The following is a 26160-nucleotide window of genomic DNA, read 5'->3' on the forward strand; positions in this document are numbered from 1 at the left end:
TGTTCCCAGTCCCTGTTGTGCCCCGGTACAAGTGTTCCCTCCTTTACACTCACTGGTAGCTGCAGCAGATCCTTCAGGCCTCTCTGCTTTGTGTCGCCTTCCTTTCGCAGGAGCCACAGCGACCAGCACTCGCAGTCCTGGAACTCTGCAGGGCGTATCTCAGCTCTTCCCCAGCAGAAGCTACTGAGAGGCCTTCTCATGCCCACGGAGACCTGAGGCGGTCGGGAGGCGTTGGCGCCCCACAGCTCCTGCTGTGGACACTGGGAAGGGAGGATGGCAGGAGCTTCAACTCTCTCATGGCCAGCCCTGGCCCCAGTGTTGCTTTCCCTCCTGCCTGGTACAGATTCTCTTCAGCCTGCTCCTCTGCAGCCCGCTCCGCTTTTCCAAGGCACGTCCCTCTCTCCAGGCAATCTCTTCCCCCTGTGCTGGGCAGTTACCATTCTTATACACCTCTGACTTGTTAAATACCTGCAGGTGTGAATCCTATAGCTGCCGACCATGGTGAAACCTATTAACTGGACATGTCTAGCCATTACAAGTGAACTCCTCCAAAGCCCTCTTCCTTATCTCAGTACCAAAGAGGTGTTTAGGGAGGTTTGCATGAATGGAAGTGTGCACAACTCCCGGTTGTTTCCTCCTCGTCTCAGTATTAAGGTAAACCATCTGAGGGACACTTTGGGTGGAAGAAAGGGACAAAGATTGGCAATAGCCCATAAAGTCATGAGGAACAGAGGGTTCACTTTGACAAGGGAAAGGGGATACCATGTCTCACCAAAAGACGTCCTCTCCCCACTCCCAAATATCCCTCCACCCTGGTGATCCTCCCTCGAATATTTTATTTATTTGTATTTATTTATTTGTATAGAGCCTGCAGGCATCGGGGCACAGGGGAAACAAAAACACAATACAAAGAAGAAAAAGTCAGGACAGCACAGCAATGATTGCCAAGAGTTACTCAAATAGGTATGTTTTCAGTTGTCGACAAAAGTTGACCAAGTTTGCTTCAACTCTCAAGGTGATGAGTTCCAAAGCTTGGTTGAGCAGACTGGGAAGGATTTGCCAAAACCATTGACATGCTTGAAGGTGGGTTATATGATATGATATGGCATTTATAACGCGCCTGTACACAGGTGTGTCAAGGCGCAACAAGACAAGGAAGGGGGAAACAGAGGGAGGACAAAACAACAATGTTACTAGACCTTGTGTCATTCAGATCGCGCAAGTGCAGGGAAGTGGATGGGGAGAAGTGCAGGTAATCAAAAAGCGAAGCCAGCGGGTGGCTCAGTGCAGGTAATAGAAAGTGCAGCCAATGGGTGGCTCATAAGTGCAGAGAGGGGACTGTAGGGTTACAGATTAGAGACCACAAGTGCTGGGGGAGCCAAGAGGCAGTGCGAGGTGCACCTGTACATGCAGCGACCTGGTCCCAAGTTCAGAAGGGTGGCCAGGTGACCAGTGCGTGGACCAGACGAGTCATCAGCATGGGAGAGGAAGAGAGAAAACAGAAGTGAAGATAAAGGTCTTGAGTTGCTTCTAGAACCAGTGGTGGTTCTGCTCAAGTTTGAGAGAGGCAGGGAGGCAGTTCCAGAGGGAGGCCCCGGCAGAAGAAAGATTTGACCCCCAACTCTCTGCTTGGAAAAGCGATTGACCCTCGGAGAGTTGGAGGTGGATGAGCAGAGAGCTCGAGAAGGAAGATGTTTAGGAAGAGAGTGTTGGAGGTAGTGCAGTCCCAGGCCCCAGAGAGCCTTGTGGACTATGCAGAGGATTTCGCTGGCCCTCCTATGGCCTCTAGGTTTCTGTAGTTTTGCTCAGATGTGGAAGGACCAGAGTTTCTTGAGTTGGCACCCACGTGGTGCCCGTTTCCTCTGCAAGTGGTCTCCCCTTAACACTTTTGCAGTTCTTTCATAGTTCATAGTGAACCGCTTGGCTTTCGGCTTCTCTGGAGACAAGGCTGGTACCATGGTTCGGGAGCTTCTCTCCTCCTGCTTATCGCTGTTGGCTTGCCCCATGTACCGTTGACATCTGCTGCAAGACACTTGTGCTATTGTTCCGCGGGCCTGGGATGAAAAGGGCAAGGTCACTTCTCTTTTTGTCACTTCTCTCCTCGCCACCATCTTGATTCCTGCCGCCTTTCTCCTTCTCTTGAACTCATGCACCTAATTTGCGGTCTCATCATGTGTCTGCATTGCTCGTCTTGCTCGTACTGCGCTCTCTTGCTCCACCTTTTATCCCTGTGGGGAAAAGGAAGAGCCGCCAGGTGCGTGTGATTTGAGTCAATTGCCGGACCTTGTCTGACCCTCGTGTCAGGACATGTCCGGAAACAGTAAACAGTCTTATTGCAAGTCCGTTATGCAAAGGTGTTTGTGTCGGAAAAAGAGGACGGTAGACTTTCCAAACTTCCTACAGGGTCGGAAGGGAAAGAGGTGTTACATGGAGTCATAACCCTACGATTAGGGATTGTGGGGGATCTCGGAAGGGTGGATTTTGTACGGTTTATGAAATAAGCAGGAGGGTTTGTGGAAATTGTAGTTCTTGGCTACATTCGATCAGGGATTCAAAAAATGATAATCAGAGGGACGGGACTGATAGGGTGTGTGAAGCAAACCGGAGTAACTGGGATCGTGAAATTAATGGAGTGGATTGTGGAAACCATAGTGTTTGTCCGGAAAAACTGGGTGTTCAGGACCAAATAACCAGAGGAACATGGTAAGGAATATCTGAGGTTGTTTGGGTGGGATAAAGGAAAACAGGGATTCTGGGGTAGATGATCCTTGGACGCAAGTGGGTTTGAGATCTTAGGGGATTGGTTATATACAGAGGGGGCGGTGGATTTGGGTAAGAGATTTTATGGGAGGAAGGGGGACAGATGTAGCACAGCCCATAAAGGACTCTGGGATATCACTCTTCTTGACTTCTTCCCTGATAACATACTGCGTCTCCCTTTGGGCATTCTCCTGAGCAAAAATTCGGGGCTCTCCTAGCCAGGTGATTTTTCTCTACTCGTCTGCCTTCCTGGTCCGGATAAGAGAGGGTCTGTCTTTTCTTGGCCACCTGAATAAGGGACTCTCGAGGTTTGCTGGGGTGAATACCCTCAGGTTTCACACACATTGTAGTAGTCTATGCTAATTTCCCTGGCACCTCGGACAATGGGAACATTGAAGCTGGTATATAATCGGAGGACAAGGCCTGAGAAGCAGAAGTAGTCAACTTGGCTGGTTTATAGCTTTTCTCCACAGCACATCAGCAGAACCTTCCAGTACAGCATGGGACTACATCGACTGTTGCGCTTTTTTAGAAGTCGCAGGCACAGTCCTTATCTGTAATGGGGGAGGTTTTAAAGGCCTGCTCATCGTACTTTTAGAAGTTTCTTCAAATTAATTCTCCAGAGAGAAAGAAATGTTCATGGCTCATGGATCTGTATGTGAAGGGCCTGTAGCTGTAACAGGAGCTAGTATCATGAGACTACAAACATTAGACCCACAAAAAGGTGCCTATCTTCATTGCTTTGCTGGCACTCCTCGAGTAGGACATTTTATTCCCATGTAGCATTTAAAAACATATGGAAAAAATACATCTGGAAGTTCAGAAGGATCTGAACACTGCACGGAGGAAGCCAGAAGAAAAACGACCTGAAAAATGTTTTACTGACTCCACTGCTGAAGGAAAAAATAAAAAACAAAGAAATTAGGAAAACAGTGAGCGTGAAACTCCCTCACCAATTGTGTACTGATTGTTGGAGGCTCCTGTTCCCAAGAACCTAGCCGCCACATACCGCCCTCATTGGACACAATACCACATGCATTCAGTGCTGGCCTAAATCGACATTAAACCATATCCCTCTGAACTATTAACATTATTGTTTTCAGAGTATGTCATAGTTACATTAGGTCTTCAGTTTTCCTAGTTCTGATGGAAACGTTTAAGACTGCCTGATATACAATGAGCAATCTTTTGGACCAAAAGCCACTGGTCTTCATCAACAAACAGCATCACAAACCTATCGAGGAACGGTTGTATTGTTTACAGGTACAACCTGACAATGTCACAAAATAGATGTGTGCTTTCAGGTTACAAAGCACACCATGGGTCAAACATATCAGAAGGGCCTCTGCCTGTGCAAAACCAAACTGTATCACATGGAAACAGTGAACGATCCTCTACCTTTAAAAAGCACAGAGAACTTCTATCAAGCTAGATAGTAAGCAATAACTAAGAGGATAAAATACAGTGGGACGAAAACAAAGGTTTAAATATTAATGTTCTGTGCTTCTGGTCAGAACTGTACATAGAGTGAAGATGAAAGACTGAGCATGTGGAATCAGTGGTCTAGTTAATAAGCTGTGCATGGAATCACAGGTTTATGTCCTGCTTCTCTATTCACAATACATAGTAAAGCTATTGCCCACCCTACAAAGCTACTACATCCTCTTCAACAATAGTATTAAGGAGTCCCTATCCTAAAAGTCATCTATATCACTTTTATATTATCTCAGAGATATCAACTGTCTGACAAAATAAATTCCACCTTAACTACTGGTGATACCGAACACCCTAGTTCCCAACTCATCCACTAGCACAATATGATCTACCCTTGAAGAAAAACGCAAATCTCATATGTTGTCTGGAGTTCTGGTCTACAGGACGAGAAAACTCATTTCTTTTTACTAGATCGACTAAGAATAGTAGATATGCTCCTGGCACAATTATTCCCATCCCAATCAGTGTTGAGAAATTATCCATCCAACAAAATAACTTTCATGGCAGTGCGGAACGGTCACCAGCCAACAAGAAAACTGTTATCCCATCATAGAAAGATAAAAGGCAACTGGCAAAAGATCTTCCGCGTGAAGTTATTGCCTACAGAATGCAGTTCAGATAAGAACAACAGACATTCTGGAGAGTGTGGTCAGAATGTTCTGAATAGCAGCAGCAAGAGCTCTGCACAATGCTGAAGTGAAGTCTGAATCTAAATTAAATAACTTATTTGGAATAGGTTTCCCACGAATACAAAGTGTTAAATACAACAGTTGTTACAACCTCTTGAAGCAAACCCCAGCGAAACGTACGTGAAGAAAGGAACAGGCTGTGCTAGTTTCAAATCCGGCACTTTTTCTCGTGTGGTGAGAACCTTGCGCTTCCTTCTCAGTTCAAGTGCTTCCTCAACGATTGCTTGGGCCTCATCTGCAACCACGTCCACCTCATGGATCGACATGTCACTGGAAGAGGGGAGAAAATTGAGACATAAGGAGACACAGCAGAGAGACAATACTATAGCCAAAGTGACTGATAAAAAGAAGATATGGGCAATCAGATGAAATAATGCACTTTGTGAAACAAAGGATTCCAATTGTTTTCCCAAAATGTTGCTAGCTCAGAATTGTGGCATTCAATTGGATCCTTTATTTGATGATGTCTGAAGAAGAACAGAGCAGTTCACTATTAAAACTGAAACGTCAGCAAAAGGGGTATATTAAACAGCTTCAACATAGTGGACAGGAATATACAGGCACTTAATAGAAGAGTTTCTAAGGGGCCAGAGACCTCATTGTGAGCATGCAAATGTAACACGATTGGATTCTCTGAAGTTCAGCAAATGTATGTTGGAACTGCAAGTAAATGTGTATTTCATTCATTTATCAGTGGACAGAACTTCAGCTTGTCACATCAACACAACATGTAGTAGGTTCCTTTTACTTTCAGGAGGGTTTTCATCAGCCCTGTATTCAGGGTATAAGAAAGGCCTACCCACAACAATGTAACAGAGCTGTCAAATCCTCCTGACACCCCAAACAGCAGGTGTGGCTGAGCAGTAGAAGCAAAACTAAGCAGTGGTACATAGTGGTAAAAAGGAACACATCAACTGTAACATTTAAGAAGGGGATGTTTACACAATAGAGAATCCATCTGCAGTGTAGGTAAGAAACAATAATGCAATTCATAGCCAAGTAATCATACTGGTAATCATATCCTGCTTTGCCAGAGGGCCCTGTGCGCCATCTGAGTGTCCTACCAGCAAAATAATGCTCCCTGGACCTGCAACACCTAGGACCGTCCCTACAAATCTGGAAGCTGACTGGAGCACCCTGATTGGCTCCCAGAGGGTCATGTGGCACACTGCCTCTTCTATTCAGTTCCCTCTGGGGGATCCAGCAGCCAATGGCCAAGAGAAAATACCTGGTTGGGCCTTTAGGGCTGAAAGGGGCCTACAGCCTGAACCCCTGCTCAAGCCAGGTCTTCGGTTCGCTCAACCTTTCACAGACTCATGTTTCACAAATAGAAATCCTTACACCCATTAACTAGTCATTCACTGAGGGGTTTCTGTATCCTCACCAAGACATATTCCTGCTTGGGACTGTTAACTGTCTTTTGGCTACCAATTGTCGGATTCTAGCCCAACTCAGAAGTTACACCTGCATCTTCTCAGCCAACCATCTACCCCCTTCCCTTTCTTTTCAACCACTATTCTCTCTCCGACTGCACCCTTTCTTCATGGTCTTCACTGGCCTATTTCTTCAACCCTACATCATGCACCTTGGCTTCACTCCATTCCTCCTTCTACACACACTTCTACTTCTTTTCTCTAATAGCCTTCAGCCTCAAGTCAGTCTAACGTCTTCCTCGCTCTCCTTCCTCCCCATCTCACTCCTTCCCATCTGCACCCACACCCCTCAAACATGACACTGTCACAACCTATATAAAAAAAAACCCTGGCCACCCCATGGGCCAGGAGGGGCCTTGGATCGGGTCTCAAACAAACTCAGGCATCCTTTGCTGAAGCCCTCTTGGGGCCAGTCCTGGCGCTGTTGGCGACAGGCTCATACTTCGTAAAGACTTGTTTTGGGACTGCTTTATTTCCAGTGCCAGCCAACATGGAGGCAACCACATAGCTTGGTTCCGCTGGAACCAAGCTATGCCGTATACAGCTTTGGGTGTGGTAGCCTAGGAACTACTTTACCTGGATTACTTTTCTGAAGCTATTTAAACCACACCCGACTTGAAGGACACGCTTTGCGTTACTTTGCAATCCTGCAACGTGACTCATCGTATTCAGCTGCACCTGCGAACCTCGGAAGAACAGCATGTGAAAAACAAAAGGACATTGTTAAAAGCAGCAGCTTACCTGTGATTCGATTGCTAGCTGCCCTCGCTCCTGCAAACAGCATCCAAGGATCAGCAAACCTCCCGGACCGACGGATCTGCAAAAAAGAGAGAAACAGGACATTAGACATTTTACAATAGTGCCAGAAGCTTACCTCACGAGTCGCCCATCGACCAGCATCGCCTTGGGACTTCTTGCTCCGGGTGAGCACCGCAATCTACGGAAACAAAAGACAACAGGTTAGCAAAGGCAAGGAATCATTGCGCTGCACATAGCGCCTACTTACCGCATCAAGGCGCTCTCGAAGCACCATCACCTACCGGCGAGTCCCAACTCAGCCAACGTTCACAGCGAACTTCCGCGCACCTAAGGAAAGAGAAAAGACATTGCTTCAACCACAGAAAGGCATACAAGTATAACAGTAATAAGACCTACCTGAAAGACTCAAACGGGCCGGCATCAGTGAAGTAACTAGATCGCATTTGCCCACAAAGGACAACGCGCCCCTGCCAAGAAGGCAGGACGGAGAGCATGCCAAAACCCATAACAAGGTGAGGAAAGGTCCGGGGAGGGGCTGCAGGCATACGGGGTGTTGGGAGGCTCTTACCCCAGTTGCCCAGTCTTGAACATTGCCCACCTGTATTCCAGGCAGAACCTCTCCGCTGATCATACCTGGGAGCCGCTGAGAAGGATACCAGAGTCCCCACAGCTGGGTGGCGTCCCCGTGGATACCAGGTGAGCGTAACAGACACTCCCATTCTCCAGGATCTCCTACCTGATCTAGCCCCATATTTACTGCACAACATCTGCTCCTCTCCCTCACCTCCCATTACTTTCACTTGGCCACTGGAATACACTCTCTGCAACAAGTTTTCCTGAATTACTAACCACTTGTAAATATGAAGAAAATCACCCCTGGACAGGTGCTCCATATTCAAAACTATATTGCCTTAATTATATTTCACCAAGTTTATTAGCATCATAAACTAGTCAACATGACTTCAGTTTACATAGACACTAAAGACTTCTTAGGTGAAAGTGAACATCAAATGCTATTGAGAGTCTATCAAGTTCACAATGAAAGCTGCCACAAACAAAGAAAACGGACACCTACATGGCCATGAGCTTTGTCCATCTTGGCCTTTTCAAGGCACAAATCATAGTCATACTGTCTCAAAACAATAATGGTGATGCTGTCATTTGAAAGAAAAGTAAATGGGAGAAAAGATGAGAAAGAGACAGTAGTTCGTTGAGGGGGAAGGGAAGAAATAAATGACAAAACAAAATTAGAACATAGTCAACATTCAGTCTATTTATGTAAGTCTATTTATGTACAGCAGAGTGTAAGCAAGTGGCGTCAAACACCATTTCTTGTCAAATGGCTGATAGATTCTGAAACATACTATTTTGTTATCAGAATCCTAACAGTGTCAGGATTAATGCGAGCAATGTTGTCAAAGTAAGGCCAAATCCTTTATGTATAAAAGGAAATTACTATGCGATTGTGTGTGACCATCATAGTCTAGATGCTGCTATAACAATAAACTAAAATCCAATTTGTAACTTTCATTTCATTCATTAGGCCCAAAATGTTTCTCAGGTTAGATATCCATCACTTTTGGTACACCTTTGTAACAAACATAATACAAATGCCTGCTATATCTAAAGTCCCAGATTAGCGGTGAACTCAGTTCAAAAGGGCTGGTTCCCAGAAACACTACTAAGGTGGTTGAAGTCGGTCCATTCATGACCTCTGAATAAAAGAAAAAATGTTTGTATTAACGTGTGGCTAGAGAGGATCCACCCTTGTGGCAAACCTAGTAAAGATGCCTGATGTAGCTAGAGTCCCAGATTGTTAATGTACTCCCATCAAAAGGGCTGGTTGCCATGGGCACTGATATGAGATGGTTAAAACTGATCCATATTACTACCTCTAAATAACTGAATAAAAGAAAATATTTGTATTTACATGTGGCTAGAACTGAATCCACCTTGGTGGCAAACATAGCAAGGGTACCTAATGTATGTTAAGTCCCAGATTATAAATGTACTTGCATCAAAAGGGCTGCTTCCCATAAACACTGATAAGAGATGGTTAAAGTTGGTCCATTTCGTGACCTCTAAATAAAAGGAAACATTTTTGTATTTAGTTTTGATGGTGGCATGTTAGCTAAATGTAACATGACTAGAACTAGAACTATAATTATATTTGATCCCCGTAGTAAGAGGGATTTCTCTGCCTTGCTGTAAACAGCTGCACGCATCTCCCGCTTGGCGTGAAAGACGCCATCTTCTCTTGCCGTTCATTTTATGTATGAGCGGCGATGTCATTGCGTCGATGCGTGTGATGTCACTGTGTTAAAGGCACCACAAGGGCATCTTATTAGATGAATACAGGGCCTTTCTATATCAAGAAGCACCAACATTACCTACAATATATTTTCTACCCAAGATCCATGAACCATTTCAACACTTACCAGAAGTCAGACCCATACTTGGTGGCATGGGTTGGATTACTGAAGGAGCCAGCTAAGCATATTGGCCAATACCTACAGCCCATGGTACTTTAACTGCAATCCTATACTAGGGACTCAACACATGAGTGACATATCATGGCAGAAGAACTTTAATTTGGCTAATTTTGATTTTAAAGCTATGTGAACGTCAAATGACAACGACTGGCCATGAAAGCATTAGATTATCATTTTGTGTAACTATAGCAACATACTATCTACACCTGAATGCCATTAAATAACTATTTGTCTTCACCATTAAAAACAATATGTTTGTGTTTCACAGTGAATATTACCAACAATTAAAAGGGGTGGCTATGGGAGCCGTATACGCCCAGTGCTCCAGTTAAGATTTTGGAGGTGGGAGTATTGTACTCCCCATTTTTAAACTTTGAGAGTAAATGTGATTTAAAGAGAGTAAACATGACTTTTCTCCTTTGCAAGGGAGTAAAATGTAGACGACATCCAGCCGACATGTGCAAAAACTGTATGGAAATCATTACTATGCGGCAGCTTTCTGCATTGTGACAGAATACACCTTTCATTATTTCTCTGAGGTCTGGCCATGTGATCTCTCCTGTATATATTTAAATATGAAAACACAAAAACATAGCCCATTACAAAGTAAAGCAAACATGAATTGTATTGTGTGTTTTGAAGTTCGATAGCATGATTGTCTTTTGATGTTTAATGAAAGTCCTCATTATTACTACCTAATGGTATGCCAATGTTATGATGCAACAGTGCAAAGAGGCATGGACTCCATGCAAATTCAAAGAGGCATGGACTCCATGCAAATTCTATATCTAATCTCATGGTCAAATGGTTATTTATATAGTGCTTTTGGCAAATCGCTGTACATAGAACATATTTATCACAATTATCACCAAACCAAAGTCAGTACTCCTGTATCGACCTCGAAAGGATGAAAGGCTGAGTTGGCCTGTCGGGATTCGAACCTGCAACCTACAGATAACGCACAGGTCGCAGCATTGAGTGCTAAACCGGCTGAACTATCTTATTGACTAACATCCTTCAGAGGTCGGTTAACTGAGTATCTACTGAGGTATAATAATCACAGTGCCTAGATGTTGGACTAACCATGTATGAAGCACTACATAAAGTGAAATACCTATCAGGATTATCACAGGGACCGGTTTTGCTGAGTTTCTATTTCAATTACAAATGTAACTTATTTGTTTATTTTTGAACAGCGCTTGCACTTCCTGGAGAGTCAGGTTTTTGACGTTTTAATTGTAGTCTTGAAGATTTGAGAGGCTAGAACACTTGTGATTGGTGTAATGACAATCACTCACCCTTGCGAAAATAATATGCTGCCATTGATCATTTATAGTAATGTAGCTCATTGACTGCAAGGTTGAATGGATGTAAACTAGACTGTGCATAGTCATCATTTTACACACTGTTTTTATAATTACAGTGTAATTTAAATTAGAAGTGTAAAAATGATCTGCCTTTGCATGATTATGTACACAGCACAGGAACTCTGAAAAATACAATTGTGAAATACAAGTTTTCTTTCACTGGAAAGAAAAGCATAATTTGTTCCAAAATGTTAATTCTCGATTGCAACTTAGTTTTCCATCTTATTAAGTTATACAATCCTAAAATGCTAGGAAAATAAATAGGCAAAGTGCTTCTGTTTGCTCCATGAACATCAACACAGCAGAAGCTGAACGGAAATAAACCATTCCTTTAATCACAGTGAGCAGTTTCTTTTTTTTTGAAAAGCTTCAGAGAAATACATTCTGTTTCAGAGGCTTTTATCCATGGCTTGCAATTACATCCATGTAGATAAAAATCAAAAGAAGCGTTCTGGTTTGTGTCAAGTAACCTGACCTTTGCATTGCCCTCTCTCTAAACTTATGTGTAAATGTACACAGGAAAATAATAAAGCCATCGTATTTAATAGATTTTCATGCATACAAAGGCCTGGTATGCACCTTATCTGTAGGCCTGTATACGCCCCATCACTTTTTAACCTTTTTATGGCCCATTTATGAACAAACACAAGGCTCACAACATGACAGGCTCTTTAAACATGTATATGAATGGCATTGATCTATCGATCATTTCTTTCTGGCCCCAGTGGAACCCCAGCTGAATTTGTAAGAATACCTCAATATGAACACATTTGGGCTTGAACTGGTTGGACATATGAGTAATAATGAAATTGCCTTTTAAGATTGAACTAAGGCCGATAATCTATGCACACGCTGACATATCGAAAAGCAACTGAGGTCCATTCAACTTTATTGGCAACGGAATATTCCAGTTAGGGACCTTATAACAGCCAGACGTAAATGCAGCAAAACCGAAATTTCTGGGGCGGAGATCAAAATAGTTACCAAAACAGTCAAACAAAGAGTCTATGCTGACAGAGATCTGAATGATGCATACAAAATAGCTAAAATCAAACCGAGAGAGAAAGAAGGAACACAAGCGGATGAAACATAACAGGATAAAATCAGATTTTTCACTCAGTACAGCGATAACAGTTCACAAATATATAACATTCTAAGAAAACACTGGCACCTCCTCCAAATAAATGACTGCCTCAAATCATATGTTGGAGACAAACTTACTATACTATAGTGTTTAAAAAGACACCCACAACATGCAACAAACTATGTCCAAGCTTTATGGAACCTATCACATCAGTTAGTAATTGGGTTATATCGGCTCAACCTGTCTCAGGGTTTCTATAAATGTGGCACTTGTACAATGTGCCCTAATGCAAATGATAATACTCATAATTTGACTACCTGCAATTCACCTGAAATTCATGTGAAACAATCCCTGTATCATCGTAGCAAGTCTGTTGTTTACATTGTTATAGGGGTATGCAACTGATATTACGTAGGAAGTACGATTAGAGAATTGAGAATACGAATTAGAGAGCATCTAAATACCCGGAGCAACTCAGACATGAGATTCCCATTGGCCCAACATTCAAATGAGTATCATGGGACGTCAAACAAGAAAGAAGTGAGGTTCCCTGCCACTGACCATGTGAAAGCGTCCATCAGAGGAGGTGACAGAGAAAACCTTGAGAAGGAAGCGAGATACATTTGCCAACTGAGAAGCACAACCTGGGGCCTTAACACCGACAGCGAACTTGAAGTGTTTTTATAACAATGGTACCTCTCTACCTCTAAGCTTTAATGTAGCCATTGCATACTTCAATAGAATGCAAATTGGTAGGGGTACATCACATTGCTGTACGTGGCATTCATAATCATGTCATATGTATAAGACCACCTGAGAAACAGCCACCTTATAAATAATATGTATAATAACTTCAGATATTCTGTCAGAGTTTAAGTGGTTGTCATTGATTTAAAATTGGGACTGACTTACATACAAGGAGCTTGCCCTTAATTTTACGCTGCACATATCCGAAAACAGGCAACACTACGGAAAACAACAAAAACATAGAATTTCCTTTATTTCCTTTGTTGCCAACAACATCTTTTTAGTAACTGTGCGACTGTTAACATTTGCGTGCCCTATTTATATTTTATATAGTTTTTACAGTTATTACCTTTGTTGAATAAAATCCATTTAGAATTATGCTATCCAATAACAATATCAGGACAATGGACTTTGCATATGTTCATTAAGGGTTGACGCAATACTTTCGAACACTCAGTATAGTGCCTATGAACATGGGTATCTCTATACACAACATACAGTAAGTAGCATTTCCTTTGACGTGCCGCCCATGATGGTGACGTCACATGTATCGACACAATGACATCACCACTCATTTATAAAATGAATAGCAAACCAAGATGGTGTCTTTCATGCAGCGAGAGCTGCATGCAGCGGTTTACAGTCGGCAGAGTAAACTCCTGCCTTTAGTAAAGACTACAGGGATCGAATGTAGTTATAGATCTAGTTCTAGTCATTTGTTACATTTAGAGGTTGAAAGACTGTCTTTTTTCCAGGATCTGCAAAACCGTGGTGGTTTAAAGGATGTCCAAATGTATTGCAACGTTTTGGTAAATATTAGGCGAGGTGAATATGAAACTAAAATGGAAAGTTCCCTTTCAACGCATATTTTTTGCTTGTGTATATTTGTGGCACAGACAATTACTATCGTGGCCATATGTCATTTCAGATTACCTAGCATGGTGCGATTGGTCTTTACTGACATTACTTGTGGTGCTTTGAGGAGGGAGTGGAGGGGAGTTTGCTTTGCCGAACACCTGTCAGATGCTAAGAATGCTATGCACACGTTAGAATCCTGTGAAAAGTTTTGTAGCAGAGCGTGATGTGGAGCACATTTATTTTTGACACATTTAAGTGATTGCATTTTTCTTTTGTCTTTTTGCATTATGCAGCTGAATTCACTATTCATGTGATATTAGTGTGTCATCCACCAGCACAACGTTCTTGTTTGCCCTGAAGAAGGCTGGGTGTTTAAAAGAAAACTACCCACACCGTTGGCCAAAACTAGAGTTGGCAGTTTAAAATTGACTTATTTGTCTGTGATCGTTCTAAATATTGATCGTGGCAAGCTATGTTGCATGTAGGTCTCAACTTCCTGTAATGCCACGTGTTACAGAGTAGTGGTGTACAGAGGAAAAAAGGATGGCGCTAGCTGGGAACTTATTACCAGCATTTTATAGGTTTACAATCTGTAATGCACGTGCACTTTATCTTGGATGTTGTTTGTGGTGTGACTGAGGTGAGCACATGGTAGAATGTTTGAGTTTGTATGACTGGTGAATGGTTTGATAGGTACTAGGGGTGTACCCTTGATTTTTATATTAATATCCCCAGTATTTCCTATGATGTGTATTTTTTTTGTGTGCACATATTTAAACATATGGCCATGTTAAATTTTGTATTAACTTTGTATTATGTCGCACAGTTCAAAAAATTATGATCATGAAATAAATAAATCATGTAAAATTGGCTCACGTCAGTGAGCATCACATTTATTGGACTGGCGTTTAATACCATACAGAATACATGTATCAAATTATATAAATGTTCCAAGGGTTCTCCGCTTTCCTTGTTGTTTGGTGTGTTTCCCACTGAGCTCCTAGGTAAAAAATGTGATCGTGGGGCGACTTCATATTTGTGTGTTTTACCATCGCTACTAAATACAAAAATGGTTCCTTTATTTAGAGGTCGAATAATCGACCGACTTTAAACATCTCATATCAGTGTTTATGGGACCTAGCCCTTTTGATGGGAGTACATTTATAATCTGAGACTTTAGATTCATCATGCCTCCGTACTATGTTTGCCATTGAGGCCACACAAGTGGGGAAGAGCGCTATATAAATAACAAAATACAATACAATACAAAGACGGATTAATTTCTAGCCACACGTAAATACAAAAATGTGTTTTATATTTATTTATTTGGAGGTCGCGAAAGGGATCAATTTTAACCATCTCATATCAGTGCCTATCGGAAGCAGCCCTTTTGATGTGAGTACCTTTACAATCTGGGACTTCAGATACATTATGCATCTGTACTATGTTTGCCACAAAGGTCGATTCATTTCTGCCACACGTAAATACAAAACATGTTTCTTTTATTCAGAGCTCGTGAATGCACCGACTGTAACCAGCTTAGATCAGTGTTTCTTGGAAGCAGCCCTGTTGAAGTGAATACACTAATAATCTGGGATTTAAGATATATCAGGCATTTGTATTATGTGTGTTACAAAGGTGTGCCAAAAGTGATGGATATCGACTCTGAGAACGTTTTGCAGCCTTATGGATGAAAGGAACGTTACAATTTGTATTTTAGTTTATTGTTATAGCAACAACTAGACTAGGATGGTCACACACAAATCGCATAGTAATTTCCTTTCATACATACAGGATTTGCCCTTACTTTGACAACATTGCTCGCATTCAGCCTGACACTATTAGGATTCAGATAAAATAGTAAGTTTCAGAATCGTTCAGTCATTTGACAAAAAACAGTGTTTGACAAAACTTACTCTCTACTGTACTGAATGTTGACTGTGTTCTAATTTTGTTTTGTCATTTTTTCTCCACTTTCTCTTTAACGGACTACGCCTCTTTCCCATCTTTTCTCCCATTTACATTTCTTCCAAATGACAGCATCACCATTATTGTTTTAAGACAGTATGACTATGATTCGTGCCTGGAAAGCTTGTGGCCTTGTAGCTGGCAGTTTTCTGTTAATTGTGGCAGCTTTCATTGTGAACTATGAATGAGATCTACTCACAATAGCTTTTAATGTTCAGTTACAAGTCACTTGCTAACAATTTCACTTAAGATGTCTTTAGTGTCTATGTAAACTGAAATAATCTTGACTAGTTTATGATGCTAATAAACTTGTTTGACTATAATTAAGGCAATATAGTTTTGAGTATGGAGCACCTGCCTGGGGGGCGATTTTCTTCATATTCTTACTTGGGTATATGTAACCTTTTTTTGTACGCTACGCGCCCTGCAGTTAGGTGATCCATTACAACCTCAAATTCTTCAAACAGGCACAGCCCCATGATCGGACAACCACTGTCAGTTTGTACTAACCACTTGAATTGTCATTCACAACGTTCACTTCTTACTAACACAGAAACCTGAATTTGCCCCCTCATGACTCTGCTACACTAGCAGCTCTCCATACTGACTTTGCTAACTTTTCACCCTGCTCCCCATCCTGTTGGGAAGGGTGGCAGTGTGCGATTCCTCATCACTAAGGCCTGCAACACTGCCTCTCCAACCCCCGCATGACATCACCGCCTCCTGAATTTGAATATGCCACTATTCAACTCCTCTCATTGTTTTGGCTCTCTATCAAACCACTTCTCCACTCAACTCCTCCTTCCCCAATATGAACCTTAAGTCACTTCCTTCCAACATCCCCATTGTCATGCTGGGGAAATGGAACCTTCTCAAGCACTCTGCAGCCACCTGTCTTGAACGCAACTCCCTCCTATCAGACCACTCCCTCCAATCCCCCCACGACCGGTTTGCCTACTCTGGTAGGAACTCTTGAGACCTTTTTTCTCCAACTAATTCACTCTCCCCTACTGACCTCTTCTTTAACCACTCTCCACCACCGACCTCTCCATTGACCCCTATCCCTCGGATCACTCCATTTTTAAATTTAACATCCTGGGCCCTTCTGCTTCCACTCCTCAATGACTAAGAGGAATTTCTGGCAGGACTCTTGCCCCTTGCTTTGCCGATGCCAGACCTCTCTCCCCTATTCATGGCTCTTACATGGACCGTGCTTTTTTCCAACTTGCATTATAAACTTTACTCCATTAGACCAACACTATCCTGATCGCACATTCACACCTTTGCACCGCCATCCTCTGCCTTGGATCACCTCTGGAATTTAGACCTTAAAAACAGATATGCAACACAGGCTACAATACTGATGCAAATTAGAGACACCTAGCCTACACGATTCCATTGAAGCCCTCACCTCTGCACTGGATTCTGCAAAGAGAGGAGATTAGGGTGAAGTAGGAGGATTTGGCAATCACTCCTGAAAACGTTAATCTACCCTCCCAGCTTTGTTCACTCCTTCCAAGCCAATATCAAAGTCTGTTAATGACTTTGCCCGCTACTTTCCCTTCAAAAGCTCTAAAATTCATGACACTCACAATCCACCTCGATCTCCCTCCGTACACTCATTCTGTACACCACCTGCCCCCCAACCTCCTCTACTCTAGACTAATTCTCCCCTACCTCTTTTGAATAAGCACACATTCTTCAGAGAGCCAACTCATCTTGTGCTCCTAAAGACTCTTTGGCTCACCAAATGGTCAAATACTTCGTCTCAATCAATTGCCCTTATTTTTGAGCTCTTAAACCTTTCCCCACTGGACTCTTCCGGGCCCCTTCAAATCTGCATCCATTTTACCCCTAGTGAAGACACCCTCTGCTGACCTAAACATTCCAGCAAACTATTGCCCAGTTTCCCTCCTTCCCCATTATTGAAAGGTCCTTGAGTGGGTGGTCTTTAACCGGATCGCAAAGTACATTGAGGGAGCCAGACCAATCTGGTTTCTGTAGTTAACAATCCACCAACACTGCACTGGTGCATGTCGCCAACTTTCTCTTTGATGATCACCAATCCAAATTCTTCTATTCTCATCGTTTTGAACTTCTCCGCCACTGGCAAGCAATCCTCTCCCCCACTCACTCTCCAAGACATTGGGTTTCACAAATCTGCTCTCACCTGGTTTGCTTCCTACTTGGAAGTTCGATCCTTTAAAATCTCCTCGAACTCGCAAACCCTGACTTCACCCTTCTCCCTGTCGGCATCCCTGAAGAATCAGTCCTTCGACCCCTGCTCTTCACGCATCTTGTCCTTTGACTTTCACCATCACCTTTTTGCTGATGACATTCAAATTTTTGGTCCAATTGCCCCCCTTCACCCCACTCAGATCAGAATGGATTACCAACCGTCTCACTTCAATGTGTCACTGGAAGTCTCTCCGCTACCTCATGAAGAACTCTTCAAAAACGGAAGACATTTGTCCTGGCTTCCAATGCCATACCTACCCACCCGTCTCACATGTCCTTCCCGCTTGACCTTATTGCTCCCTCGCCCAAGGTTGGCAATCTTGAGGTCCTCTTTGATAGCGTCCTCCAACTGCAACAATTCAACATTACCACTGCGCCTATGCGCCTCTGCTGCTCTTATTAACCTCAACATTTTGAAAATGCATCCTTTACTAACCACTCTACAAAAAATGTAATATCCACCTTCAAGCTTAGCAAACTGGACTACTGCCCAAGCTTATTCCTTGGCTGATCCTCCCCTGTACTCAACCACACTGTCCCATGCCCTCCCTGTACTTCCGCTCTTTCTCCCTAGTTGCCCTGCTCCACTGGAACTCACTGTCTAGAACAAACGAAGGCAGACCAACTGTAGATCTATTGAAAGCTCGACTTAAACTTCAATTACTTGTTAAGGAGGGAGAAAGCTCCACCTGGGCTTTCCCGCATTCTCCACAGCGGACCTCAAAATTGCTCCAGTGACACTTAAAAATGTTCTTTTCTAGATTGATATAGTACTCTTTAGTTTGAAACACTTACCACCGTAGGTTAATGTCACCTTTGCAAATCACCTGATTTCTAACATGCATTTTGTTTTTTGTCCCTTGTATGTATTTTAAACTCTGTTTACTGGTGTATGCAATCTCAGTACATTATCCACAGACTGTATCTTATAATCAAAAAAACAAACGCTATGGATTACATAGTATATGGGTGACAAATTATAACAAACAAAGGAAATAACCTAAAGTAAACAAAAACAGGGCATCCTAGATTTCTTGGTCTAGAGGTCCAGTGGGGGACAGTTTGCGTCTACGGGGCGTCCTTAATCTCAAGGCCAACCTATTAGAGAACCAATTCGAGCAGGTGAGGTGGAAGGAATCACCAAAGGCATCATATAAAAGTATAACCCCAATTAAATATCTGATCAGTAGGAAGAACAACAATCCAATGATCACAGGGTTTGACGTCTGGAAGATAGCAAGGAGAAGAGCATTCCATGCCTCCATATTATCAGTGAGCTCCCGCAATCCAACCCTCAAAGCTGTACCAAGCAGTGGTCTCTGCTGCACCCCACCTTACAAGATATTTGTACCATAGATGGTTTGTGGCCCACCTTTCAATTTCCAGGCCATTGCTTTGCGTCGCTTCGCTAAAACACATGCTAAATCCATGAATTTACTCACAAGTCTATATTTTTCCAGTCTGGGGTATGCTCTGAGTAAGCATTCCACTGGATCCCAGAAATAAAGTGTGGCCCCAGCACACTGTCTTTATCTGGTGGCAGGCAGACAGGTGGCACGGTATGGTGAAATTTAGCCACTCGACTGCGTGTCATGTATGTTCTATAGAGTACATTAAGTTGCAAGAGGCGAACCTTGCATTACATGAAATCATCTTTAAAAAAAAACAATGCTGCATCCCATTGGGTGTCACTTAACTCCTGCCCCAATTCAATCTCATATTCCACACACAAACTGCACTCAGTAAGCATCCATACACCAGCGATACTGGTTGCCAGCTATCCTCCAACTCATACAGAAGCGTTCGTAGCGCATTGTGTTCCGGTTCTCCTGGCCAGGACGTCCATTTCTTCCTAGCCTTTGCCACAAACTTTCACCATCATAAGAACTGGCCTCTGGGTAGACCCTCAGTTTTCATCAAATCCCTGAGACACCTAAACATTTAATCTTTATACCATATCCCTCCCCATGTGGTGAGCCCTAGATCATCCCACCGCCAGTCTCTCCGGCTCACTGGCTGTGCTGACTTTACTGGTGCTGCTTTGTTATATGAGCCAAGGACAGTACCACGGCAGCCAACGCTCCTCCCCGCCTTGGATATCGACGTGGGAGAGCCCAGGGTACCTCCAACACACAATGCAGGTTTGTTCAGCTTTAGTTCCCGGTCTTAGGTTTCTTACTTTCCAAGGTTCATGAAAGTAACGGTTTGAGAAGGTCAAGGGCACTTCACTCCTTGCAACCCCCTCTGGTCTTGCCGTTTTTCTCCTTGTATTGAACTGCCATCTTGGAACTGCTGTTTCCTCGTGTGCTTTGCCTTACTCAGAGTGTGCTTTCGTGTTCCGCCTTTTATCCGTGTGGGGGAAGTGTGATGGAAGTCACTTGTGTGTAATGATCAGTAATTGCCTGACCTTGTCAGACCATTATATCGGGACATTTCAGGTATATGGCTCTGGTGTTAGTCTGTTGTCGCTCACGGTGAGCAGTCTGTGAGAAAGTGTTTGTCGGAAAAAAGGGGGGTTGAGTTTCTAGGTATCCTACCTGGTAGGATGGGGGAAAAGGTGTTAAAGGGAAGGGGATACCACGTCTCACCATCTGGTGCCCCACTTCCACTCCCCGAAGACCTGTCATCCAGGTGATCCTCGCGCACTTGTCCACCCACAGGAACTGGATCCAAAAGCAATGGCTGTGTTTTGGCCACCTGGATGATAGATCCCCAGGGACTAGCGGGTGAGACACCTCAGGTTTCTCACACAACCCTTCAGAGTATACCCGCAGGCTGACATTGTGGAGGAAAGTTACCAAGAAGGAAAGTTACCAAGAAGGATGCACCAAGCTGTCGAAATGCAGCTATGCCCAGAATGGATGTGCGTTAAAACAAAGTCAGGCGACAGCAAAAGAATGTCCTAAAGATATAAGAACCTATACAGAAAGGATATGAAAATACTTAAGAATGGCGATGTAACTGAAGCACTAGGAAAAACATGTACTCTATAATGCAGTGCTTATGAACACAAAGAAGAATGAAGTGACTCACTGGTAAAAAACTAAATACGCTGAGACGCAAGGTAGAAAGAATACATATAAGCTTGCTTATGAGAGGTATATATTCAATGTTTACCATAAAAAAAAAAAATGGACGGCTTATGTCAATCAGCCCAGCTACCTCAACATATGAGCCCTGGATCTTGAAGTAAAAACAAGATGAAGAAGATGTTGTCCCTTGAAAAATAGAGGAGTATATTGACTTGGAACCAAGGATGCCATTTCAAGAGATGGTGGAAAAGCACAAAGGTAGTCTATGAGCAAACCATGTGTGAGGACATATTTTCGTAAGATTAGGAGGAACAAGATCATTTATGGATGCCAAATATTGGACAATTAAAAGGGAATAAAGTTAATAAGGAATAGAGTGGGCAAGTCTCGAAAGGCAAAGAGGAGCAACTGCACCGAAATGGACAATTTAGTGGTCTTGTAACATGTGATGAAGAGCTTGCAAACAAGGGCTATTCATTAGGCTTGAAGCTAAGATAATGGTGTGCCTACACTCCCTCGAATGTCCCAAGACAGTGCAGACTGGCAAGGTCAGCCTTCAAACAGAAGACACTGGCATAAGGCGTAGCGATGAGAGGGTGTAGACCAATTGAGAAAACAAGGGGAAAGCTGACGCATCTCCAAGCAGCTGGTTTTCGTTTCCGAGTATGCGCTGCTAGCGAGACAAATGTCCAAGGTTGGATTTGGGTTGCCAACCAATTAGAAAAACCTGCCATGCACTTTTACATACAATGTTGCAAAGTATTATTCCGCTGCCACATTTCTGTATGACGAGTGTATGATACCACGTGTATAGAAGTAGCTCAGGGGGTGTCCTACAGATAAGGGACCGCCAATGAGAAACTAATGTATGCATTGTACATATAGACATGTTCCCCATATCCAATCCCACCCCTCGATAGGTTTTACGGTTTCCCGCGAAGGATGACGTCATAGATGACACATCTAGCATTTTATAAACTGAGTATAATCGAAAAGACATTGTGATCCTGCATGAATCGATTTGATGAGTGTTTATTGGCCCTGCTTTACTTTGTTGAGATGAAAGCAGTATTTTGCCATCTCCTTTGAGTCTGTACGGTTATCTGGTCAGAGATATTTTATTGGTAATTCCATCTATATTCTTCAAGGTGCATCTTGGATCTGTAATGGTACTTCTTGTAGGACTGTTCACATAAATAATAAAGGAATAGAGTGGGCAAGTCTCGAAAGGCAAAGAGGAGCAACTGCACCGAAATGGACAATTTAGTGGTCTTGTAACATGTGAAAACAATCTTCTAATTTCTTGCAGTGCATAGTTTGTTCTATCCCAAAATAGCCAACCTTTAGAGTATATCTTTCAAGATCAGCATCCAATCCCTTTCAAAATATCAGTATGTTGACAATATCTCAGTCATGTAATGACATTTTCTTCCAATTACTCTTTTATGTGGTTCAACGTGTGTGACAACCCTATAAAAATGTTAGCCAGCCAACAGTATTCACTGATACTTCTTAGAGAATCGGGATCTCACATGGAAACGATGTGCAAACCACAATGTGCAAACAACTATCAGGGTCTAGAAAGATAATTGAAAAATCTCCCAAAACGTCTAGAACCCATTGAGACAGCCCATGCACGTAGTGTTTCTTCTTGATCTTGGCATATCACGGTGTAGTTAAGCGGTAGGGTCTCACAACAAATACACTGCAAGAACTTGGTTTCCTAAAGTAACTATTTGCCTATAAACCACATTTTGTTCATGTACTCATATAGCAGATAAAGATATTTTAATTCATATATTGTGTGGTCATAATAGTAATGAAAGTTATAGATGTTACACTGTGCCTATAACCACACTACAGCACTCCTAAGAGGTCAGTTTTTAGTACCTAACCACATGCATATATATTTTTTGTATTTTATTGATATTTATATAGCGCTTTTTACCAAAGCGCTTGGACAATACTTTCCAGGGAAACACTTACCTAGTTGTGAGTAGGTCTATCTCACAACCCAAACACAGAGCTAAGGAATGGAAAAGGACAAGATGGATTTCCATAGGAAAAAAACACCACATCTGATTAGGAAAATAAAAGGTCACTTTTTTAATGGAAAGAGTGTGGTGGAAAAAGCTCATCACTATGGAAAAGAAAGACTACCAAATTAATTTATATTAGGAAGCGCACTTAAAAAAATGCCTTATGAATGCAGACTGTTTGAATAGGGCCAGATGTGTTATTGGTTAGAAATGTGAGTATATAAACAATTGTGATGCCTCTTCGCAGCACTATTCATGCTGGACTCCGGATTAACATGTTGCAACAGGGAAACAGCATCATTCAGAAGGACATTCATCAAGTGTCTTATAAACAAAGCTCTTTGACTAAAGAATAATAAATAGCCTTCAAATAAATGGATCAGAAAGAGTAAACAACAAAATGATGGTCTGCCCACACCAGTCGAAATGGCACATCATTAACCCATTTCCAAAAGAATTTGCTTCTAACCCAACTAAACATTGCCAAACTGCTAGAGGCCCGACAGAGCAAGAGCTGCCAGTAGGGCCCAAAGAGGTTGCCCCTGCATGGATGCACTATGATAAGAGCAGTTGGGAGAACAGGCTGAGTGAAAGGAAATAAAACAATTAGGAAAGAACTTGCCCACTTTACCATTTTAGGAACATGCGGAAAGAATCCTTCCTCAGACACGGCTGCTCCTCAAAGATCTTCTCCTTCAGAACCAGGCCCTTGCTGTAGTGACAGTCCTTTTCTAGCGCTTTGCAGATGAAGTATAAACAGGCTGGGGGAAGAAGGACCAGATGAAGCATTAACACATTCATGCCAAGGGGTATACACCAATACATACAAGAGTTATCAACTTAGCACAAGCTTAACACAAAGTTCTACCTTGCATAGTGGTTGACAACAACTGCCATTTTGTTATTGTTAGGGAGTTTTACAAAAGTACTACCTCAAGGCATAAATTTGTTTTCCAAAAATTGATTAGCAGAGATTGATAATTTAAATGTTGATTAGTAAACAAACCCATTTGACTAGCAATTTTGTACTAATATTTGTAATCTCACCAAAGGTTATTTGTACCCAAGACATAAAATGAGCAACGATGCAGCATTTTTGTGTACCACTGAATTAAGACATTTGTGAGATCCTCGGGCCTTGCAAATTCTTCAAAATTCTGCTAGACCTGCAGGTTGAATAACCTCATGTACCTACTCAACCTAAGAAATGCACTTGACCCATGGCAACGGATGACAACAAATGTAAATGTGCCTTCTGTAAAATGGTGCTTGTCACCACAAACACACTTCCTTTGGCCCACTGCTACCACCCAGAGGCCAGCCATGCACAGCAAAACCTTTATTTGACTTTTACTGAAAATAAAGTAAATGTTAAACCGTTCAAACATCCCCTGCAAATGGTACCCTTTCCAAAAAATCTATGGGATTTGGATACACTAACCTAAACTTTACTGTAAGCATGGAGACAGTGCAGTGTTTTACAGTGGCAATACTGTAATTCTGCATTATATGGGATACATTACTCACCGTAATCGTATTTCTGGTGCTTGTATCTGCTTAGATTCACCTGCTCTGCATAGTCTGCCATCTAATGGAAGTCGCAGAGTATTACAAGATTTGTTTTCTAAACTCGAACACGGACATTGACAGGGTGTGTTTAGTAATACTATCCCTAGTGTGACGTGTACTGTACCCATGGTCCTTCACGCATCGGGGTCCCTCAGCTTGTTTATTTCTGACACGCGGTTGCATGAAGTGTAGCGCCAGTACAGATGTGATAAAGCAGAAACAGTGATAACCCAGAAAACATCTATGCGCCTTCTACTCCAGTAAAGGAAGGGTGGGCGCATGTGAATCTAAGCAGATACAAGCACCAGAAATACGATTACAGTGAGTAATGCATCCCATCTGAAGGTGGTGGAACTGCTTAGATCACATGCTCTGCAAAGATTAGCGAGCAGTACCTGGAGAAGGAGATGGGAAGTTAGAAGGTACAGCAGGAATTAAATGTTTTAGGACCGCTTGTCCCACCTGTGAATCTGCTTTAGAGTGTGCGTCAATGCAATAATGCTGTGTGAGCACCTGGATGGAGCTCTATGTAGTAGCCTTGCAGATGGCGTCCAGAGGGACGTTTGCAATGACAGCTAAGGTAGCTCCTGTACATCTGGTAGAGTTTGCTCTTTGTGTAAAGGGTAGAACTTTCTTGAATAGGGAATAGCAGAGCTGTACGAACTTCACTATCCGTCTAGAGATGGCGTTCTTTCATATGTGATCGCCTTCTCTACCCGGCGCTATGGAAACAAAGAGTTGGTCTGTTTTCCTTAGGGGTTTTGTTTTGTTCACGTAGTACAAGACCGCCCTCTGTACATCCAAGTGTATGGAGGCTTCTTTCTGCTGAGTTTGATTGATTTTGAAAGAAGGTGGGAAGTTCTCTGGATTCGTTTACATGGAACTTTGAAATGAACTTGGGTGAGAACCTAGGATGTGTTCGGAGGACAACCTTATCCATGTGTATAATGAAAAAGGGGCCTTGTACAGACAAAGCCTGTAGCTCACTGACTCGTCTCATGGAGGTGATCGCTACCAGGAATGCAGTTTTATAGGCAAGATGCTTTAGGCTGGCCTTGTGCATAAGGCTCAAAGGGTGGCCCCATGAGCTTGGAGAGCACAACATTGAGACCCCAAACCGGGGGAGGGTTGGAAATTGGGGGATATAGCCTCTTTACCACTTCCATGAATGCCTTAATGACAGGGATACCTTGTTCTGTGAAGTGGTGTAAGCCGATAGGGCCGCCAGATGCAGGACTTAAATACTAGACCAGAGTCTAGTAAGTAAAGCATGTAGTGTAGAATGGTAGCTGGAGAACATTCTATTGGCTTAGTGATTGTGATGTACACCATATCACAAATCCTTTACACTTATTACAGTAGCAGTGCTGGTGTTGGGTTTTCGTGCCTCTAAGGATATCCATACACCTTTGAGGAAGGTTCAAGTGGCCAAACTCTATGACGTCAGGAGCCAAGCTGCCAAGTTCATCGATTGTGGGCGTGGGTGGAGGGATGCCCCTTTGTGTTGTGTCAACATGTTTGGGCAAGGGAGCTTGATTGGGTCGCACATCACCAGTTTAAGCAGGAAACCAAGGCCGTCTCGCCCACATAGGAGCAACCAGGATCAGGTTACTTGAGCATATTTCCCTGAC

The 26160-nt window shown here is 42.8% G+C and overlaps 1 protein-coding gene across 6 annotated transcripts in view; it reads right to left on the reverse strand.

Annotated features, from left to right (window-relative positions):
- The window catches only part of CABIN1 (calcineurin binding protein 1), a 1968820-nt gene that overhangs the window by 1771037 nt on the left and 171623 nt on the right, over window positions 1–26160 (reverse strand). For all 6 annotated transcript variants that reach the window (XM_069619890.1, XM_069619888.1, XM_069619891.1 and 3 more), the window contains exons 7-8: window positions 23592–23721; window positions 5064–5213 (exon numbers count right to left, since the gene is read on the reverse strand). In XM_069619890.1, coding sequence (XP_069475991.1) covers window positions 5064–5213; window positions 23592–23721 — 280 coding nt within the window. The remainder of the gene's footprint in view (window positions 1–5063; window positions 5214–23591; window positions 23722–26160) is intronic.

The sequence above is a fragment of the Ambystoma mexicanum genome, chromosome 10 (genome assembly GCF_040938575.1).
Source record: "Ambystoma mexicanum isolate Mex_15411 chromosome 10, UKY_AmexF1_1, whole genome shotgun sequence".
NCBI lineage: Eukaryota > Metazoa > Chordata > Amphibia > Caudata > Ambystomatidae > Ambystoma > Ambystoma mexicanum.